Below are 18,492 nucleotides of genomic sequence, written 5' to 3'. Positions count from 1 at the left end.
GGATTTTCCAAAAAATCAACAATTCATTAAATCTAGAATAAAATAACAACACGTATTGATGAGAGCAAGAAATTATGAGAGATCAATTAAATGGATGGTATATTTTTACGGATCAAATCCCGAAATTCAGCGATTGCCACGTCATCCCGTTTGAAATTCCATTTGAGACTTCCAGGAACTCTGGAGAAAACATAACAGTCACCACTCCTCTTCACGTTGGTTTTGACTAATTGAAGGAAGTTGTGAAGATTCTTCTTTCCATCGGAAACAGTCCAAAGGGGACGTCTATCTGGGAATGAGACTTCTGAAGGCATTTCATCACGAATGATTTGTTTTATCTGGAAGAAACAATTGAAAGAAGGCTTTGATATGAGATTGGAACAGGAACTCAGAACAATCCTATATTTACTCACCTCATAAACGGAATGTTTCGGATATGTCAAGAATCGGCTCTTCTTATATGCAGTCTCGCCAGTTCTCGAACCGATAATTAGAGTAGGAGATCCTCCGAAAAATGATTTCCAGAATAGCCGACAACTGTTCTCAATCCAAAAGAAATCATTTTCTGGTCCTCCGTAGGTCACATCCATTTCATAATGACGAAGATTTCCATTAGGAGTCCGTTTGACTGCATCAACTTCTCCAGAATATAAAATATTGAACATTTTCTTTTCTCCATTCAGAATAGTTGCGTTGAAAACTCCTTTGTAAGCAGATCCGTCATTCATAACAACGTCATTTCCCGATTTCTTGGTCATAAAGTGATTAAAAATAACCTTATGACTTGATTTGATTGGATCCTCCTTGTCAACTTTCAACACGAAAAAGACGCCTCCGACACGACAAACATGAATCAAATGAGTTTCCAAAGAAGCGACAGATTTCAAAAGATCCTTCGTGGTTACGAAATCTGGCACAACTCCACCAACCCAGCCTTTTTGATTGATATAGTCGATAAGAGATTCCATTTTCAGTTCCTTCGATTTGAGTATCGGAAGTTTGATATTGAGTTTGCACAATGGAAGTTTTCGGATGCTGTGTTCCAGATATTCCATGTAACCGTTGAGTTCTTTGGGATAGATTCCGCAGTCCGAGACAGGGGTTGCATTCCTAGAAAATACAATGTAGGATAGTATTTTTTTATTGGTTAGAATGAAGACAAATTGTTACAACTTTGAACAAAAGGACTTACAAATTCGCATCACGAAGATAGTAATCGACATTTTCGATTCGGATTTTGGTATCCATAATTGAAGAAATCAACTGATGCTTTGAAAAAGAAGCTTCCCTTGAATGAAATTACTAGCGATTTCTAACTCTTTTATACCCGACAATAGTGTGTGGAAATCGGGTGAACGCCCCTTTCTTTTGAAATGTTTCAACATTTGACATAAGAATAAGAAACGTTTGAAACGAATCACATCATTGGGAATTTAGTTAGGAATATTGCTTATTTCGAACAATTCCAGAACTCATAATATTGAAATCTGCGCAGATATCTGTGAGAAATGTTGAAGTTATGGGCCGATTCTTACAGTATCTGAACAAGGGGAACTTTCCGTGATTGATTAAATGGAAAGAGTTTATTTAAACTGGATGATGGTTTCCTGGGAAATTGTATTTTCAGATGGAGAATATATTGTTAGATGAACTTAATTAGTGGAAGCTAACAGATGCCAGCGTTTATTTTGCTCTACTTTATTTATTTCTTTAATTATATATGCGACCTGCAGGTGTTTTGAATTCTGTTTTTTCTAAGAATAATACAGTAGTCTTTAAAGGCGCAACACAAAAATTATTGCTTGGGTTTCGGCATGACATTTTTGCTGTTTTTAGCGCTCAATTGTCGTTGTTCTTCTAAAATCTTCCAAAAAAGTTAAATGATATCACAATTTCTTGTCGTCAGGTTCCGTCTTTTTCTCATAAATAACTGACCGTAAATACTGTATTATAACGGCGCCTGTAATAGAACGACACCTGTAATACAACGGCACCCCCTCTATACTCAGAATTCATGAATATGATCATCAGGGTGTTTATTCTTGGTTCTGATTAGAAACTGAGTGATCAGTAACTTCTTTATCGGCAAAAAGAACGTTCAAAAAAAGTTTTTCGTTTAATTTTACGAAGTTTCTGAATCCACAAAATTTCTGTGGAATGCAGTTGAAAAATATAACGGCATGCCGTTATAATACAGTATTTACGGTATTTCCTCTTTTAGGTGTCATGACACTCACATCGATAACCACTGGTGGACAATTCGGTCGAGAAACAACAAAAGTATTTTTGGAAGCTCACGAAGAATACAACTTGACGAATTGGCTCGTCGAAATTTAGAGTAGCGACGAGTAATATTAATAATGCAGCTTTCAATCGCTTTCAACCCGCACTTCCGATTTATTTTCTGCTTGCACTTTGGGAGTGTCGATTGACTCAGAAAACCCGAAAAAATTTAAAATGAAGGAGCATATGTAAGATAGTTCATCTGACAGTTCTGACGAAAAAATCTCTGATATAAGTGAAAAGGATGAAACCGTTATCACCAATAGTTTATCATTTCCAGACGTATGACCATTGCCAAGAAACGATGAAGTTATTTTCAACAACGTTGGCCGCAGAGAAGAGAAGGATACAAACGAAACATGAGTTCTTGATTTATCGGTAAAATATGGATGTTAATTACAATCCAATATGATTGAGCTTTTTCAGATCCAGCAGTCTCGATCGAATACTGACTTTGCTTGTCCAAGTAATCAAGAGGAAGATGCTGGGTTAGAAGGGACATCTTCAGAAGCGCAAGTCAATCTTGAAAGTGGTCGTGATTGTCATGAAGACAAGTACGACGAGCCAACAGCGCAGAACCCTCGTTGATTATTCTTCTTTCTACCCATTTTTCATTGATTGATTAGCTGTAATTTGTATCAAATCATTTTTGGCTTCTAAATTTGTTTTCATGTGATATTGATTGAAACGCTCTGGCTATGAAGAATGCTGATATATTTTGCTCCTTTTTCGAAAATAGTTTGATTCCTTGCATATCTTTGTTCCTATTGGTTCTTCATTTTATATTAAAACACTTATTTTCAGAACAAATGACCCTCCTATCATTACCAGTTGCGGGTGACTCACATCTACGGAATATCACTCATATAAATCAGATTGCTGATGATGACAGGTAAGCTACTCTTTTTGGGAATTAAGAAGAATATAATTCATTTTTCTAACTGAAAGTTAACGGGAAATAGTGCGTATTTGCAGGTCGCTCGCATCGTTAACTACACTTTCAAAATCTATGAGAATTCAAAATATTAATGATCTCGTTTCGAAATTTTGTCGATCGGTCGAAAGAACTGCACTGAAAGAATCAGAAGACAGTGGAGGAACATCAAGGCAAAACGATGAAGGAGGGAATATGCCAGAAGAGATACCTGAAGAAGATATAGATAATCCGGATGAAAACAATCAAGAAAGAGAAGGTGGACAGGGAAATGAAGGTGGAGACGAAGGGGAGGGCGGAAATAATGAACAAGTTCCTGGAAATGGAGACGAGGGCTCCGATTCAGATAGCGATAATGATCTAAATTATGATGGCGATAATGAAACAGAAGACAGTACTTCGTCTGAAGATGAAGAAAATGACGACGAAGAAGAAGACGATGAAGAAGTAGTACACCAGCCAGCGCCACAAGCAAATATCGAACAAATAGAACGATACATTGGAGTACCTCATAATAATAGAAACCGTCCTGATAGGAAAGCTCCGTATGATCTTCCGGATATTGTTGTTAATAGAAGGCGGAATAGAAATTCGTCAGATACAGATTCTTCAACAGAAGCCCGACGTAAACGAAAACGTCGTCATTCTAGTGCGTACGACAGAAATGAACAAATTAAACGACGCCGTGAAGATGATGATGATGACCACCGACCACCAACTCCCAGACCCAGATTTGTACCAATAAACTTCTAGTTGGATCATGCGCTGGAACTATTGTTTCATTTTATCAGTATTTGTATATCTTGTTATTTCGTTTATTTCAATGTGAATGTGTTCTAATATTTCCATGTAATAATTTTTAACAATCCTGATACTATGAAATACTGTCAACACTTGTAACTTCCGACAGAGAATAAATATCTTTTCATTCCTTACTGTACACTGGACTACACCAAATATCTACATTCCTGATCATAATGAGACCCCACCGATTCCGCGGAAGAAAAATTCACGGGAAAATGGGCGGAGCCAAGCGCTCTGATTGGCTAATCAGTTGCGCAAGCTTGCTAATTAGCATTTTGCAGCCAATCAGAGCGCTTGGCTCCGCCCATTTTCCCGTGAATTTTTCTTCCTCGGAATCGGTGGGGTCTCATCATAATTCGACAAACTCTGATAACGAGTGTTCCACCAATCATTCGTTGACTTCGCAGGACTTGGTTCTAAGACAATTCATCGGTTTATTATTTTTTGAAATATTATACAAGCAATAAAAACACGTAAAATGAAAAGTATTTGTAATTATAAATTATTTGGAGGCAAGGTTCACGCGAAGTTGTCTTCCATTGAAGTCGGCTCCATTGAGCTGCTCGCAAGCTTTCTGAGCTGAAGCCTCATCAGCGAACTCGACGAATGCGAATCCTCTTGGACGCCCAGTCTCGCGGTCACAGACGATTCTGGAAGACGTTTGTTTGAGGAATATTGAAAGATCATTCACAAGATTCTTTTTAGATGCTGTGAAGTCTACACAAGAATTTTATTTCTAACGGACGCATACATCTCAGATTATTTTAATGGCATCGAAAAGAATAACGTAAAAACAGTACATATTTCTATATAATGCCTAACTTTCCACTCACTTGACGTTGGTAACTTGTCCGACCGAGCTGAAATAGTCTCCGAGCTCCTGCTCCGTAGTTTGGTAGGCAGCGTTTCCGACTGAAATGTGGCTATTAGGGAAAAATTAAGAACACGCAAACACTGCAGATGAATCATCTCAAAAGCCACAACCAGGGTCAGAGTGTAGTTTTGCGCAAAACTATAAGAAACTGACCGTAGACAGAAAATCCTCGACCAGACATTTCGATTTTAGGACAAACGATGAGACGTGTTCGAAAGTTTGTGGTTGCCTCGAAATCTCGAGATGGGTAACCGTGCCTCAAAAGAGGTTGACCGAGCCGCAGTTGCATATTAGGCTCCGCCCTAAATTTAAAATCCTCTTTTCTATTTCCGATTGTGAATACTTCCGGGAGATTAATAGAAAGGGTAGAGCGAGAAAGATACAGAGGTGGAAAATAATAATAATTAGAGAATTTGAAAAGATTAAATTCTTCGATTCTACGTTAAATGTCGACTAATAGATTAAGTCTCAAACTGGAATGGAATGTAAAATGTCATATGTTGAACTTCGCTTTTAAAAACTCACACTCTACTTCTGACACAAATTTATATATTTCATTTTTAAGAAAACGTCAAAGTTGAGATTCATGAGAATGGTGTCAGAAGAATACGATTATTTCAAAGTTGAACAGATTTAGAGACAAATTAATTTCAAAAATTATTCGAAGTCGACTTGCATGACTACCGGAGCATGGTCACTTCCCTTCACGTCGGTCATAATGTCGCTCCGTTTCACCTGAAACGTTGAGAAGAGTTAGAACGAGATGAAGAGATTCACTCATATTATTCAGATTGTTGAGCCATAACTGTAGATCTAAGACCAAAATATCGGTTTCCAACTCAAACAGTTGATTTAAGGTACATTTTCTCACATTTTTCATTATCCGGTTGCTGACGACGTAGTAGTCCAATCTCCATCCAACATCTTTTTCTCTTGAGTTGGCTAAATAACTCCAGAAAGAGTATTTCTTGGATTCTGGATGCATCTGACGAAATGTATCAGTGAATCCCATATTCAACATATCCGTGAACCATCCTCTCTCTTGATCTGTGAATCCTGCTGTCTTGTTTCGATTACTTTCAGGATTTTTGAGATCAATTTCGTTATGAGCGACGTTCAAATCTCCTCCGTAGATCACCGGCTTCTTTTCGTTCATTTCTTTCATTTTCTCTGTCAAAAGTTTCTCCCATCTTCCGCGTTTCTCAAGATTGACAAGTTTTGCTCCGGAATTTGGAACGTAGGAGCCAATGAAGAAAAATTTGGAAAATTCGGCAATGATGAGACGTCCAGCTGAATCGAATTCAGGGTCGCCTATTCCTTTATGAATTTTCAATGGGGCAGTTTTGCTGAACATTCCTACTCCTGCATATCCGCCGTTTTTTTCTGTGGAGATAACTAGTGTCTTCGCGTAGTCCTGAAAAGAAATAAGCTTTCTTCCACGCAGTTTATATATAGTCTATAAGAGCCAACATGAAAACAATTGGCATAATCAAGACTTGCCTTAAAGTTTTCCTCAATCTCCGGTGGCCACTCCTTGCATTTTGTTTCTCCTAGGAAAACAATATCCGGTTCCTCATTGAGAATTTCCTTAAAATCATTCTTTTTAACACATGCTCGTAAGCCAGCAACATTCCAACAGATGAATTTCCAAATTTTTTGACTTCCGTCGTCTTCTGGAGTTAGCTTTTTCACTTTCTTCGTGAAGATTGAAGCTAGTTTAGGAGAGTCTGTTGAGTCTATTTTTCGTTTTGACATATTTGCGAGTCGGTTAATGGTTGTTCTGATCAGCTGAAACTAGACGAGTCGATAAGGTTTTTCTGATTCTGAATTTCGTGAGCTAGTCAGCATTACACTACGTAGAAATATGTAAATATAGCAAGAAAAAACCGTACCACTAATTTAGTTTTGTAAAATAAATTTGTCATCATCAAGTTTCAAAGTAGCATTCAAGCCGGACAACCCTTAGCGGCTCATTAAATAAGATTGATTGTATATTAACAGAAGACAAACAGTTTAACGGTTTATTATTCTTCGAGATCTTACAAACAATAAAAAACGCGATATGGAATGTTTGGAATGGAATCTACTTGTTGTTAGCAAGGTTGACGCGAAGTTGTCTTCCATTGAACTCGGCTCCATTGAGTTCTTGGACAGCCTTTTGAGCTCCGGCCTCATCAGCGAACTCGACGAATGCGAATCCTCTTGGTCGCCCAGTCTCGCGGTCATAGACGATTCTAAAAATTGAAATTGTTTACGAAGGTAGCGCTTCTAACGTACGTAACACAACTCTTATCATAATATTTTAGTCTAAAAATTTTCCCCGGAAATTGAGAGCATGATAATAGTGTAGAGAAAATACTAGTGTTTGAAAACGAACTTTAATTGCCTTACCTGACGTTTGTCACATTTCCAACATTGCTGAAGAAATTTCCGATTTCTTCCTCGGAAGTTTGGAATGGAGCGTTTCCGACTGAAAAAAAAACAAAAGCTTAAAAAATACTTTGGGTTAGAAAAATTTTATTTATCAAAAAATCGATAACCAAGATTTTTTCCAACTAGTTGAGGTACTGGAACAAGCTATGGTCATTCACAGCTTACTATAGCAAGCTTACTATAATAAGTCTTAATGTAGTGAGTAAACTCAAGACACATATTTTTTCAAAAATTTTAGGCCAGAATTTTTTTTAATTCTGATTTGAATAGCAACTAAACCTCCAGCATTTCTGATTATTACTATAACTTCAAACGTAAACTAACCGTAGACAGAGAATCCTTGACCAGACATTTCGATTTTGGGACGAACGATGAGCCTAGAGTTCAAATGTTAGTCACTGCCTCTCAAAAGTAAAAGCGTGCGGCTGCTGCGAAAACAAACTGCCGCAGCTGCAAATTAATCTCCGCCTCCTTATCGAACCTGCCTCACCACGTTCAGAACGCTCTAGAATGTCACATTTCGACATTTCAGCTGAAAATTTGTCACTTTTGAACATTGCTCATAGTTGCTCGCTAGTTTTGATAATGTTGGGTGTTTTACCGGTTTTAGTTATGTGAATGCCCAAAACTATGTTAATTTTGATGAATATATTGATAGTCTCAAAATTATGCACCGTCTGTAATGCTTGATGATCCCAATTCTTCAACTTTTCCGGTTGAACTTGCTTTTTTTATAGCTTGATGTTCAATCTTCAAAATCGAATCAATGGCAATGACGACGATCGTCACTATCTCGAAACACGTATAGCCGTTCGTGACAAGCTTCTTGCTCAAGGTAACGTCCTTGTAGAAAATCTTGTAACCCAAGCAAGGCATTCTATTATTTTCATAAACTTCCAAAATTTTTGTTTCAGAAATGAAGGATCTCGAAAGCAGTCTCCGAAACCAGCGTCTATGGAATCTCCAAGTTCCATCGACCTCGAAGTTGCATGAGTTGGATTTAACAGTGACACCACAGGAAGGAATTTATAAGGGAGGAGTGTTCCGTTTCAAAATCACGGTTCCACCCGAGTACAATAATATGCCACCTATTGTCAAGTGCCTCACAAAAGTCTGGCATCCAAATATCAACGAAGACGGTTCGATCTGTTTGTCGATTCTTCGACAAAATTCATTGGATCAGTTCGGATGGCGGCCAACCCGAAATCTCCTTGAAGTTGTTCACGGACTCGTCGCTCTATTCACGGACCTAATTGACTTCGACGATGCCCTCAATATCCAGGCCGCTCAACAATGGACTCAAAACCGCGAAGCGTTTAAGCACCGTGCTCGTGAATACATCCAGAGATACTGCTGAGTCCTTCTCAATTTTTTTCAAACTATAGTATACGTGCCTTTTTGTCTCTTCAATCTATTTTTATCCCAATTCATCTTCTTTTCTTCGGTTCTTTCATGAAAGTTATATAAATTTGTTTTTACATAGATACATGATTTTACATGGATGTCTAAAATCTCCAGAAGCACGGAGTTTTTGGCACGAAAAGAATTCCGCAACGCGTTCGGAAGTAGTAGAGTAAACAAAAACTGGTAGAGAGGGACTGGAACGGGCTTGAATAAGTTAGGCTGCAGGTCTGAAGAAGAAAAGTTTTCCAGCAAATGTTTACGTGTATGCGAATTCTTGTAACAAAATAAAATGATTGATTGTCTTGATGCAGTTGTAGACGAATGTCGGAAGATAAAGTCAAATTCACCGCTTTCCTCTTTCAATGTTTCGAGATTTATTTAGAGCGTAAAACAAAAAGAATAATTTAATTGATAAAAATGTATATCAGTTTTTTGTGGAAACATGAAAATTCGGATCAGATTTAATATGAGAATTGCGAGAACTTTACAATTTAGAGAACCTTTAGATTGGCTTAATCTTGAAGTGAAGTCCGATAAGAGAGAAGACGAGGCACTTGAGATCCTGAACCAGATAGTAGAATGAGCGGAGACCGTCTGGGTCCTTTGAGTTGTTGACATCGGCCAACGCGCCGATTTTTCCAGTTGTGAACGAAATGTGCTCATTTTTGTAGAGAATTTCGAGCTCTTGCCGTCCAATCTTGTCAGGCTCAGGCCAGTTTTCGTCGTCTTCCTGCATGATCTCCGAGTCTTCGATGATACGCTTCAACTCATTGAGCACAGACTCTGAGACGGTAGCCTCCTTGCGGATCATTGTATCGTTTTTGTAGTTCGAGTTATTCGCGTAGCGAAGAGCACCATTTGGGCGGAATTCGAACTCAAGGAACTCGTGACCGAACTTTCCCTGAGAAATAACGATAATTAATTCAAAAGCAGAATAGTTTTTCAGATCCAAACCTTATGTCCAACGTAGTATCGCACGTAGAAATCGGCGGATTTCTCCTCGTCAGCACTCATTCTTAAAAATACAGATTTTCAATAATCAATGACAAAACTTTAAATATTTAACGAGTGAAAATCGCTCTTTTATGACGGAACATTTCAAGAAACTCATACGAAGCTTTTTTTTAAAAAAAGAAAGTCGATAAGAATTGCACAAAACGCAGAAAAAAGTAGGCGCCGGCAGGAAAAGAGAAAATTCGAAATTCTGATGGCAGTGCATTTGCGCGGGACGGTGTCCACACAGTTGCATCACAATTGACGACAGTTGGAGTGGAAGAGTTATGAGAATCATATTCGGGGGATTTTGGTATATTGATCGGAAGTTTAAATGAGATTCGAGGAAATTTAGAAAATTATGTTTGATTTTAAAAACATCGAATTATACAAAGTTAGTTTCCAGTGATAGTGTGTGAATTAGAAAAGGAGAGTAGTATGAAATAAACCAGAAAATAAAACTGTCAGGTAAACAAGAAGAATCCATCTTTCACACATCATCTTCCTCTCCGATTCGTGTCTTTTTGAAACCTTCCACTTCTGCAGTGTTCATGTTTCGCTGCCGCTTGTTGGATTGAGTGTTTCTCGAAGTTGGCTCCCGAGCATCGTAGAATTCTGAAGAATTTTCCACTCTAACATCTTCATCGAAACGTGACTCTCGTATCTGAAAATATGATACTAACTTCTATAGAAGACAAAATATGCTTACGTCATCGTTCTGGTGATCTCTTCGAAGACTCTGATCGAAAGTCTTCACAACTGCATCAGAACTGATTGAAGTGGGATGCATTTGAACTGACGGGACATGAGGGAGTTGTTTCAAATTTTCTAAAAGGGAGACAATCGTCTGATCAATGAATTCTGGAGTATTGAAATTGATTAGAGTTGTGAGTGGTTTTATATGAAGTTTGTAGTCTGGGATGAAGTATTCGAAGTAATCGTTCACGGGAAGATCTGAAAAAAACATTAAATGAACATCGGTCATTTAATTAATGATTACAGAAAACAAATACGCTCATAATTGTTTTTCACCCCCGTGACCACTTCATTATTCCTTGTGCGTTAGTATTTAATAAACCATTAGGAAAGTTCGGTTATTCTGATAACTGAAAAATCTTGAATCAATCTCGCTATGATGATTTCTATCGTAAGTTTTATAAACAGTTCGGCTGGTACTGACTACATCTAGTTAGCTGGCTTTCAAAGCAAAAAACTGCTACAAGATTATCCTTAACCTTACATCAAAAACCCATCGCTATTATTTATTTTCATGTACTTGCCATCATGGTCTTGCCGACAATCGCCCTATATTGCGGATGAAAGAAAGGTGGCGGACAGAAAAAAGAATCAGTCTACGAGGACTTGTCAGTCGATAAGAAGTAATTGTGGATTGGGAGCGACAATTGACATTGTTTTCATTTAAGTGTTCATTTTTAAACAATGAATAAAGTTGCCAGTCGTCCGTCGTCAAACCTTATCTTTGACTAGAACTGAACACTATGAAATGATCGTATTTTAGAAAAAGAGATTTTAAAATTAATTCGAATTTTTTAGTTTAGCGACATTTAGTTATTGCCGATTATTCCTTTTTCATATTATGTCAGTTCTATCCAAAATAAAGCATTACCATCAGCAACATCCAAATTTAAAGCAATCGACGTTTCGTACACCCAGCATCTTGAAACGTTTCGAATAGTATATCCACCACCACCGACAAGCAACAGAGGAACATTGAAACTTTTCATGTACTCCACGCATTTTCCATGTCCATATGTAGTCAAATTGAATACTCCAAGTCGATCTCCAGCCAAGGAATCAGCTCCGCATTGGAGAACAACTGCTTCTGGTTGGAACCGTGCCATCACTTCGCCCATAACTGTTTGGAAAATTCTTTCGTATGTAAAATCATCAACACCATCTCGGAGCGGAACGTTCAATGCGTAATATTTGCCGTGTCCAGCTCCAACGTCTAAAAAAGTCGGTTGTAATAAATAAATCCAACTCGTTTTCGAGAAAGCCTTTTACCTTTTAAATCTCCGGTTCCTGGGAAATATTCTCCATGTTTATGAAACGAGACCGTCATTACTCTATCAGTTGTATAAAAGGCCTCTTCAACTCCATCACCATGATGAACATCAATATCTATGTAGAGAACTCTTTTGTGAACTTTTAACAATTCTAGAATCGCTAAAACGATATCATTCGAATAGCAGAACCCTGAAGCTTCTGATTTCTTTGCATGATGAAGTCCACCCATCCAATTAATTGCAATATCTGACTCTTTTCTGTTCAATTGGGCTGCAGCAGCGAGGGATCCTCCACATGATAACTGACAAAATTCATACATTCCATCGAATACTGGACAGTCTTCACCAACTGAGAAACGTGTCATTTGATCAGTAAGAGTTGAAATATTGTCAGACTTCACTTGTCGAAGAAAATTGATGTAATCATCCGAGTGGTAACGAGTCATTTCGTAAAACGAAGCTCGCGCAGGCCGCTGAAATTTTTGCGTCAGGAAAACAACAGTTCTTCGTTTTTCCTGTCTTACCATCACATTCAAAGCCCGATACAATCCGTAATTGACAATCAAACTGTGTGTCATTCTAACTCGATGTGGTTTCATCGGGTGTCCCTGTCCGTAATAGAAATTTCCGAAATCTCCATCATAATAATACGAGACACGTGGTTTTGAGTGTTGAAGTGAAGTTGGCATCTCGATATTAGTGCTGAAATCGCATTAAAAGATAAGCAATATAGTATTTTTGTGAGAATAATTTAATGTAAAATGAAGAAAATATTTGAAAAATACCGAACATAAAACGGTCTAACTACAGAGAGTTTTAAGGATGGGTTCTTCGGAACCAGAGAAAAGACAAAGCATTCATATAAATAATTTAAGTTAAATGAATAAAATATTTTCGCATTATTTAAATAAATATATCAAGTGACGAACTTTCAGCGGGAAACTGTGATGGAGAACGAGGATTCTGACTAGAAAAAGCTAGACCTTATTTCTTAAAGCATTTTACAGGCGAGAAAATAAAACAGGCATTCCGAAATAATTCACCATCGCGCCATATGGCGGCAACCGACCTAATGGCGTGGACTAGCTTTTGCATCGTACCCTTTTCTAGGTCATCCTTATTCTACCCCTTTCCTGGCAGGGGATCGGAAAGAAATTCAATTGATCACAAGGGTCCCAAGAGATTGGAAGAATTTCAGGACTTCCATCATTGTTTCGGGTTATCATTTTACCTGTCAATCCTGTCAGAAGGTCTAATCCCAGTTACCACCAAAAAGTTTCCCAATGAAAGATTTGAAAGCTCAATGAAGAATCAATAAAACATGGTCAGAGAAAGGAAAGAAGAGAATCATCGCAAATCAACCGATAAAGAAAATCCACCAATAAACTTATAACAATTCAAAATATACATCAAGAAATCCATAAACTGAAGAAAACAGAGAAAATCAGGCATTTCGATTGACTAATTTTGTCACGAAACCGTCCAAAACAGGCCGAAGAGGCTGAATAACATCCGGAATTTCGGCTATACTTTTCTTGATTTCACCAGAAAAGTGTTGTTCGAACCGACGAAATTCCTCTCTCAATTGCAACTCATTATAGATTTTCTTGATTTTTTCGATTTTTTCCGGATCAGAAGATCCGAAACTTTGCTTGAAATCAGTAATGAGATGAGCAGATTTTTGTGGTGTAGAGTGCATTTTTTGGAGAGCACGAACGGCAAGCCACGTACATTTTCCGTCCTGAAAATTAAAAATCAGTACATTTGAAAGTTTTTTCAATGAAAAAATTACCTGTATATCAGTTCCAATCTTTCCAGTAATCGTTGGATCTCCATAAACATCTAAAAAGTCGTCCTGCGATTGAAACAAGAATCCGATTTGATATGCGGCTTTTTTTACGGCACCATGATAAGCAAGTACATCAGAAATGATAAGAGCCATTTGAAGAGGATGGAATACTGTATAATGAGATGTCTTGTTCTCAACCATCAATTCGTAACGATCCCAGGTGAACGAAGAAATTTGATTGACGGATGATGTATCCAGGAACTGAAAGATATGTCATTATTTTAATTCAATCAGATGAAGTACAATGAAGTTATGTTAGATGCTTCTGTGATCTACATTCAGAGGGTTTTTATTAGCGCTCGAAATGGGAAGAGTTGGGACGTCCCGCGTCCCCGTCCCGCGCGTCCTGGATTATGATAAAACGGTTGAAAATAAACGTTTATATTTGAAACTTTGGGAATCGCGTCCCCAGCGATGTCTTCAGATTCTGTGAAAGTTTCACAATTCTCCGACAAAAACTGACAATTTTTCAAAATTCCCTGAAAAAAGTGGGACGTCCCATTTCGAGCGCTAGTTTTTATTGACTTCTATCCTACCCTATAAAATTTTCTGCACATCAAAATATAGAACACGTCAGTGTACGTTTCTGTTTCTCGTAAAGCCTGGACCGTGACCTCACCCCATTACCCCTGTTTCATAATCTTTGTTGATTATAAAATATTGAAAACTTGAGAAAAATCAGTTATTCTGACAATCAACGAATCTTGACACGATCTCATCATGATGATCTCAATCGTAAGTTTTAGCCGTAAAACGGTGAGTTACTAAAACAGTTTGATATTAGGTACTTGCCGTCACCGTCTTGCCAGCAATCGCCCTATTCTGTGGAGGAAAGAAAGGAAGCGCTGAGAAGAAAGAATCAGTCTACGAAGACTTGTCAGTCGATAAGAAGTAGTTTTGGATTGAACAAACCGACGACATCTTCATTTAATTGTTCATCTTCAATCGATGAATCGGTTCGTCTGTCGTCAATCTCAAATCCACCCTCAACTAAATTCAACAGAAGTGAACTAAGTGTTGTATTTTAAAATGAAAATTATTAATATTTAAGATTATTAATATTTAAGAATATTTAAGAACTCTTTCTTGTTTATGATGTGTCATTTCGGGGCCGTTTTCTGTTCGAATTATGGCTCGGCTCTCGTCGTCTCACCTGTCCAATCAATGTTTTTTGTTTCGACTTCCGATAAGCTTCACACAATCTGTCAAGATTGACATGTCCAGGAAGAGCGAGTCTAAGAATATCTTCAACGAATGAATCCATTATGAAGGCGTCATTGATAGCCGACATCCCCACACCTTCTCTCCGGAACCAACACTGTTTTCCACGTCGTGTCTCGGAATTGTCCATGATGTCGTCGGCGATCAGATAGAAACTTTGAATCTGAGATATAGAGAAATTGAATAAAAAAGAAAACGGTGCAATTCAAATCTACACTAATTCTTTTTTAAGGAACTCACAATTTCCAGCGTCGCAGCTGCTTCACAAACCGCCTGTAACTCCTGTGTTTCATCTCGTAAATGCGGCTGTAGTGCTCGTATTGTGTCGACACAAAGCGACGCTCGCGAGTATTTCCCACCGATTACAGTGTTGTCAAATAACTGAAAACTGCATGTACTCATCCGATATAATTTCCGTGTTTTACTTCAATACTCACATTTCTACACCTATATTGAACTAAATCGTATTCCATTCCATCGGCTGGTAATTTCGCCGAAACAACCCCTACAAACTTCTTTTTCACTTCGCCAAGCGCTTTTTCCACCAGCTTTCTACTGGCGAACATATTTGATGCTGAAATTTATGGATGAGTTTAAACATGAATATTTGAGAAAAAGTGTAATTGAACGAAAACTCTAGTTTTTCGGAAACTGTTTCAAAATTGATATTTAAATTGGTGAGAAATGTGCGGGGAACACAAGCAATGAGTGAAGTAATATATTAATAAGACGCATAAGATGACTCAATTTGATTGCGAAATAGTCAGACTCGATGGGGGCGGAGCTACCACAAACATTGGAAAGAAAGTGAAAGTGAGAATAAAAAAGCGATATATATTTTTATTTCCGAAAAATTATTGAAAGTTTAGAAAATTGGCTCACAACTGTGGTACTTCGTCTTCTTTGAAAGTTGAAAAACCGTATCCAACTTTTTCGAGGAAAAATGCAATATTTACACATGAATGGTGAATTAAAAGTGAGAATAAATTATGAATAAAATTACACAAGCTTATTTAAAAATGGAAAAGGTTTTTGGGTTTGAAAATTGTTTGAAAAATACTGTTTTGGGAAGGAGGTAGTTATTAATCCCATTCGTCATCATCAGCTCCTTCTTCACTGCTTGAAGAATCAGTTTCAGTTCCAAGCACTTGTTCCATTCGTCTTTTCAAAACAGCGGTCACATTGTTCTCACAAGCACGGTTATCAGCCGCTTGTTCCTCAGCTCTTTGAGTTTTTCTCAGTTCTTTTCCAGAACGAATTTCATCTAACAAGTCTTTCGGTGGTGAAGGATTAGAAGTACTGGTTTCACCGCCCGCGGAAATCTGAAAATAATGGTTCATTTCTGTTGTAGATTTGGGTTTGTATATGAATAAAGTTGTGAAAAGTTTCAAAAAATAAATGCTCAAAGCCACAATAAACAACAAAAGGTTCAAAAACGGAGTTGGTTATTAGACACATAGTACCTTTGGAACCGGTGCTGCAAACGTTGCTGCAACAGTGTTGCCGATTGGTGGTGGAGGTGGTGGCGGAGGAGGTGGCGGCGGGATCTGAATGGGGTATATTTTTAAGAAGAAAAAAGCGAATAAAATGGACAACAAAGTGAGAGAAACATAAGGTAAATTATAAGGTAAAAAATGGACAATCTCTAGTTACTACCATTATTGCGATAGCGAAAGTCAAAAAATTATATTAAAGTTTCAATTTTTGGAAACAGAAACTCACATTGGTAGGAGGCGCAGCGCTTGGTTCGACAAACTGTATCGTCGAAGGATTTTCAGTGGGAAGCTGATGAGCAATTGAGGTATGCATTACAAGAGAAGGTGGTGGAGGTGGTAGATCATCCTCATCATCATCAATCGATAACATTGACATATCCGGTGGAGGAAGACTATCTAAATTGACAGAAGAAGCAGAAGGAGGTGCTTCTGATGGTCGTTTGATAATCGGAGATCCTCGATTATTGTGAGCGGAGGAGGACGGACCACGTTGTTGATTTGGATGCACATTCTGTTGCGGATGATGATGCATTGTCATTCCAAGAGGTGCCGTCATATTGAGATTAGCAGGGTGCTGAAATTATGAAGGATGAAACGAAGAAAGTAAAGAAGGTACTGACCGGAACTGTAGCTTTAAAAAGAAAAAATACCTGATTTTGATTTTTAAAATTAAGTTGAAGCCCAAGTGCTTGTGGTGCTTGATATTCTTCTGGAAACGAGAAAACCTCATTTTGTTGATTGATTCTCGATCCACTGATTTGCCGATTTCTGTGTTGCATATCATTATACATTGTTGTTCCAAGTGGTCCATTTCCCTGAGATGGCTGCTTTCTTCGTTTCTTTGGGCTTTTACTTCCATCATTTGGACTTTTCACTCGCTTCGGCCGTTCCGCTACTTCCTTCAGCGTCTCTTTCTTCCAACGTTCGAAGAAAAATGATGGATTCGTGTAGAGCAACAACGCGGGCGTTTGGGAATCTCTGAAAAGAAATCTCGCAAGTAAATCAGTATTCATGAAAGCCTCAATGTCGTACCTGAACTGATTCAATGCATTTAAATCAGGAGGCGTATCACAAATCGCGTATTGTTCTGCTAATGCGGTTGGTAGAGTGCTTCTGTCCAAAATATGTTGATCAACAAGCATTGAACTTTTGAAAGCCTTCCGCATGTTTGCCTCATTCAGTGAAGCTGTAATAATGTTGATTTACAGAATTTTGAGTATTGGATCAATTTAAATCAGATGCTCGATATACTTACTCAGGCAACTCGATGTTAGTCTAATTAGACAAACAAAGTCTAATTAGACAAAATAGCAATCTAAATACAATCTAGTTAGATTAGCTCGTTTTGAAAGTCTAATTAGACAGTTTTTAAGTCTAAATAGACAGTTTTAAAAAGTCTAATTAGACAGGCAAGTCTATTTAGATTGTATGTTAGTTGGATTAGACAAAATTGTAGTCTAATTAGACAAAATGCTAGTCTAATTAGACTGTGGGTCAATCTAACTGGGTCGCGTTAGTCTCTAAATTTACTTGAATTAGATTAATATCGAGTTGCCTGAGTACTCTACTATCATGGTAGTTCAACTTGAGTGCTATATTTTTTTTAGCCAGGTATACTTGGATAAATTATATTTCAACGGACCTTGATCAGTAGTTGCATCCAACTGCTCAACTTTTGAGTGCAATCGATTGATTCGCTGCTGAAGAGTGCTGGTTTTGTGATGAATAACCATTGCGCCATGATAAATATCGCCAAAGATGTTTTCAGCATGCTTACTAAAAAGGCTTCATTATTCTTGTATGTTTGTACTATGTTCTAACCTCAGAGAGCTCAATTGATGAATAAGATTGGCGATTGTTCCATTGGCAGTGCATTGAAGCTCATCGCGGTTAATTGAAGGCGGGATTGTATCCCTACTTATGTTAACCGGCGAAATCGCCCGTTTTGTTAAAGGCATTGCTGAAAAAAGGAAAGTGGTGGACCGAGCAAACAGAGGTAAGAAATAGTAGATGCGTAGATGCGAAAAATAGTTTTCTGAGAAGCTTAAGTTTAAAAAAAAAGCAAATCTTGCTTTAAAGGTTTAAAATCTTGTATAAATTCAAATTTATTTGAATCAGTGAAAAATACGATTGATTGACTATTTTTAAAAACAATATGTTACATTTTCTATCAA

At 37.8% G+C, this 18,492-nt stretch overlaps 12 protein-coding genes across 12 annotated transcripts; 4 read left to right on the top strand and 8 right to left on the bottom strand.

Moving 5' to 3' along the window:
- Nucleotides 1-86: 86 nt before the first annotated feature.
- GCK72_001623 (uncharacterized protein) lies at nucleotides 87-1,248 on the bottom strand (the record flags this gene model as incomplete). The annotated part of the gene is made up of 3 exons (XM_053723055.1): nucleotides 87-338; nucleotides 414-1,110; nucleotides 1,193-1,248. 3 exons carry the CDS (start codon nucleotides 1,246-1,248, stop codon nucleotides 87-89), a joined length of 1,005 nt encoding a protein of 334 aa, XP_053591700.1.
- A 978-nt stretch (nucleotides 1,249-2,226) lies between these two features.
- Nucleotides 2,227-2,871, top strand: GCK72_001622 (uncharacterized protein; the record flags this gene model as incomplete). Its single annotated transcript, XM_053723054.1, has 2 exons — nucleotides 2,227-2,280; nucleotides 2,710-2,871. 2 exons carry the CDS (start codon nucleotides 2,227-2,229, stop codon nucleotides 2,869-2,871), a joined length of 216 nt encoding a protein of 71 aa, XP_053591699.1.
- A 221-nt stretch (nucleotides 2,872-3,092) lies between these two features.
- GCK72_001621 (uncharacterized protein) lies at nucleotides 3,093-3,970 on the top strand (the record flags this gene model as incomplete). Its single annotated transcript, XM_003114863.2, has 2 exons — nucleotides 3,093-3,175; nucleotides 3,259-3,970. The coding sequence occupies 2 exons, from the start codon at nucleotides 3,093-3,095 to the stop codon at nucleotides 3,968-3,970; spliced, it is 795 nt and encodes a 264-aa protein (XP_003114911.2).
- A 553-nt stretch (nucleotides 3,971-4,523) lies between these two features.
- On the bottom strand, nucleotides 4,524-5,184 carry GCK72_001620 (uncharacterized protein; the record flags this gene model as incomplete). Its single annotated transcript, XM_053723053.1, has 3 exons — nucleotides 4,524-4,671; nucleotides 4,855-4,933; nucleotides 5,049-5,184. The coding sequence occupies 3 exons, from the start codon at nucleotides 5,182-5,184 to the stop codon at nucleotides 4,524-4,526; spliced, it is 363 nt and encodes a 120-aa protein (XP_053591698.1).
- Nucleotides 5,185-5,552: 368 nt separating this feature from the next.
- GCK72_001619 (uncharacterized protein) lies at nucleotides 5,553-6,650 on the bottom strand (the record flags this gene model as incomplete). Its single annotated transcript, XM_053723052.1, has 3 exons — nucleotides 5,553-5,630; nucleotides 5,767-6,309; nucleotides 6,396-6,650. 3 exons carry the CDS (start codon nucleotides 6,648-6,650, stop codon nucleotides 5,553-5,555), a joined length of 876 nt encoding a protein of 291 aa, XP_053591697.1.
- A 328-nt stretch (nucleotides 6,651-6,978) lies between these two features.
- Nucleotides 6,979-7,680, bottom strand: GCK72_001618 (uncharacterized protein; the record flags this gene model as incomplete). The annotated part of the gene is made up of 3 exons (XM_003114796.1): nucleotides 6,979-7,129; nucleotides 7,287-7,365; nucleotides 7,653-7,680. 3 exons carry the CDS (start codon nucleotides 7,678-7,680, stop codon nucleotides 6,979-6,981), a joined length of 258 nt encoding a protein of 85 aa, XP_003114844.1.
- A 314-nt stretch (nucleotides 7,681-7,994) lies between these two features.
- GCK72_001617 (uncharacterized protein) lies at nucleotides 7,995-8,204 on the bottom strand (the record flags this gene model as incomplete). The annotated part of the gene is made up of 1 exon (XM_053723051.1): nucleotides 7,995-8,204. The coding sequence occupies one exon, from the start codon at nucleotides 8,202-8,204 to the stop codon at nucleotides 7,995-7,997; it is 210 nt and encodes a 69-aa protein (XP_053591696.1).
- Nucleotides 8,070-8,685, top strand: GCK72_001616 (uncharacterized protein; the record flags this gene model as incomplete). Its single annotated transcript, XM_003115022.1, has 2 exons — nucleotides 8,070-8,163; nucleotides 8,243-8,685. 2 exons carry the CDS (start codon nucleotides 8,070-8,072, stop codon nucleotides 8,683-8,685), a joined length of 537 nt encoding a protein of 178 aa, XP_003115070.1.
- Nucleotides 8,686-9,234: 549 nt separating this feature from the next.
- Nucleotides 9,235-9,746, bottom strand: GCK72_001615 (uncharacterized protein; the record flags this gene model as incomplete). Its single annotated transcript, XM_053723050.1, has 2 exons — nucleotides 9,235-9,633; nucleotides 9,687-9,746. The coding sequence occupies 2 exons, from the start codon at nucleotides 9,744-9,746 to the stop codon at nucleotides 9,235-9,237; spliced, it is 459 nt and encodes a 152-aa protein (XP_053591695.1).
- A 469-nt stretch (nucleotides 9,747-10,215) lies between these two features.
- Nucleotides 10,216-15,388, bottom strand: GCK72_001613 (uncharacterized protein; the record flags this gene model as incomplete). The annotated part of the gene is made up of 10 exons (XM_003114841.2): nucleotides 10,216-10,389; nucleotides 10,435-10,679; nucleotides 11,353-11,694; nucleotides 11,751-12,225; nucleotides 12,277-12,454; nucleotides 13,318-13,493; nucleotides 13,545-13,802; nucleotides 14,755-14,985; nucleotides 15,063-15,203; nucleotides 15,260-15,388. 10 exons carry the CDS (start codon nucleotides 15,386-15,388, stop codon nucleotides 10,216-10,218), a joined length of 2,349 nt encoding a protein of 782 aa, XP_003114889.2.
- GCK72_001614 (uncharacterized protein) lies at nucleotides 14,322-15,207 on the top strand (the record flags this gene model as incomplete). Its single annotated transcript, XM_053723049.1, has 3 exons — nucleotides 14,322-14,336; nucleotides 14,386-14,477; nucleotides 15,072-15,207. The coding sequence occupies 3 exons, from the start codon at nucleotides 14,322-14,324 to the stop codon at nucleotides 15,205-15,207; spliced, it is 243 nt and encodes an 80-aa protein (XP_053591694.1).
- A 516-nt stretch (nucleotides 15,389-15,904) lies between the features above and the next one.
- On the bottom strand, nucleotides 15,905-18,276 carry GCK72_001612 (uncharacterized protein; the record flags this gene model as incomplete). The annotated part of the gene is made up of 7 exons (XM_053723048.1): nucleotides 15,905-16,144; nucleotides 16,286-16,369; nucleotides 16,545-16,892; nucleotides 16,969-17,296; nucleotides 17,351-17,504; nucleotides 17,961-18,094; nucleotides 18,140-18,276. 7 exons carry the CDS (start codon nucleotides 18,274-18,276, stop codon nucleotides 15,905-15,907), a joined length of 1,425 nt encoding a protein of 474 aa, XP_053591693.1.
- Nucleotides 18,277-18,492: the final 216 nt, after the last annotated feature.

This window comes from Caenorhabditis remanei, chromosome I (assembly GCF_010183535.1).
Source record: "Caenorhabditis remanei strain PX506 chromosome I, whole genome shotgun sequence".
NCBI lineage: Eukaryota > Metazoa > Nematoda > Chromadorea > Rhabditida > Rhabditidae > Caenorhabditis > Caenorhabditis remanei.
Note: the sequence above shows the minus strand (reverse complement) of the source record. Positions and strands in the feature narration are given on the sequence as shown.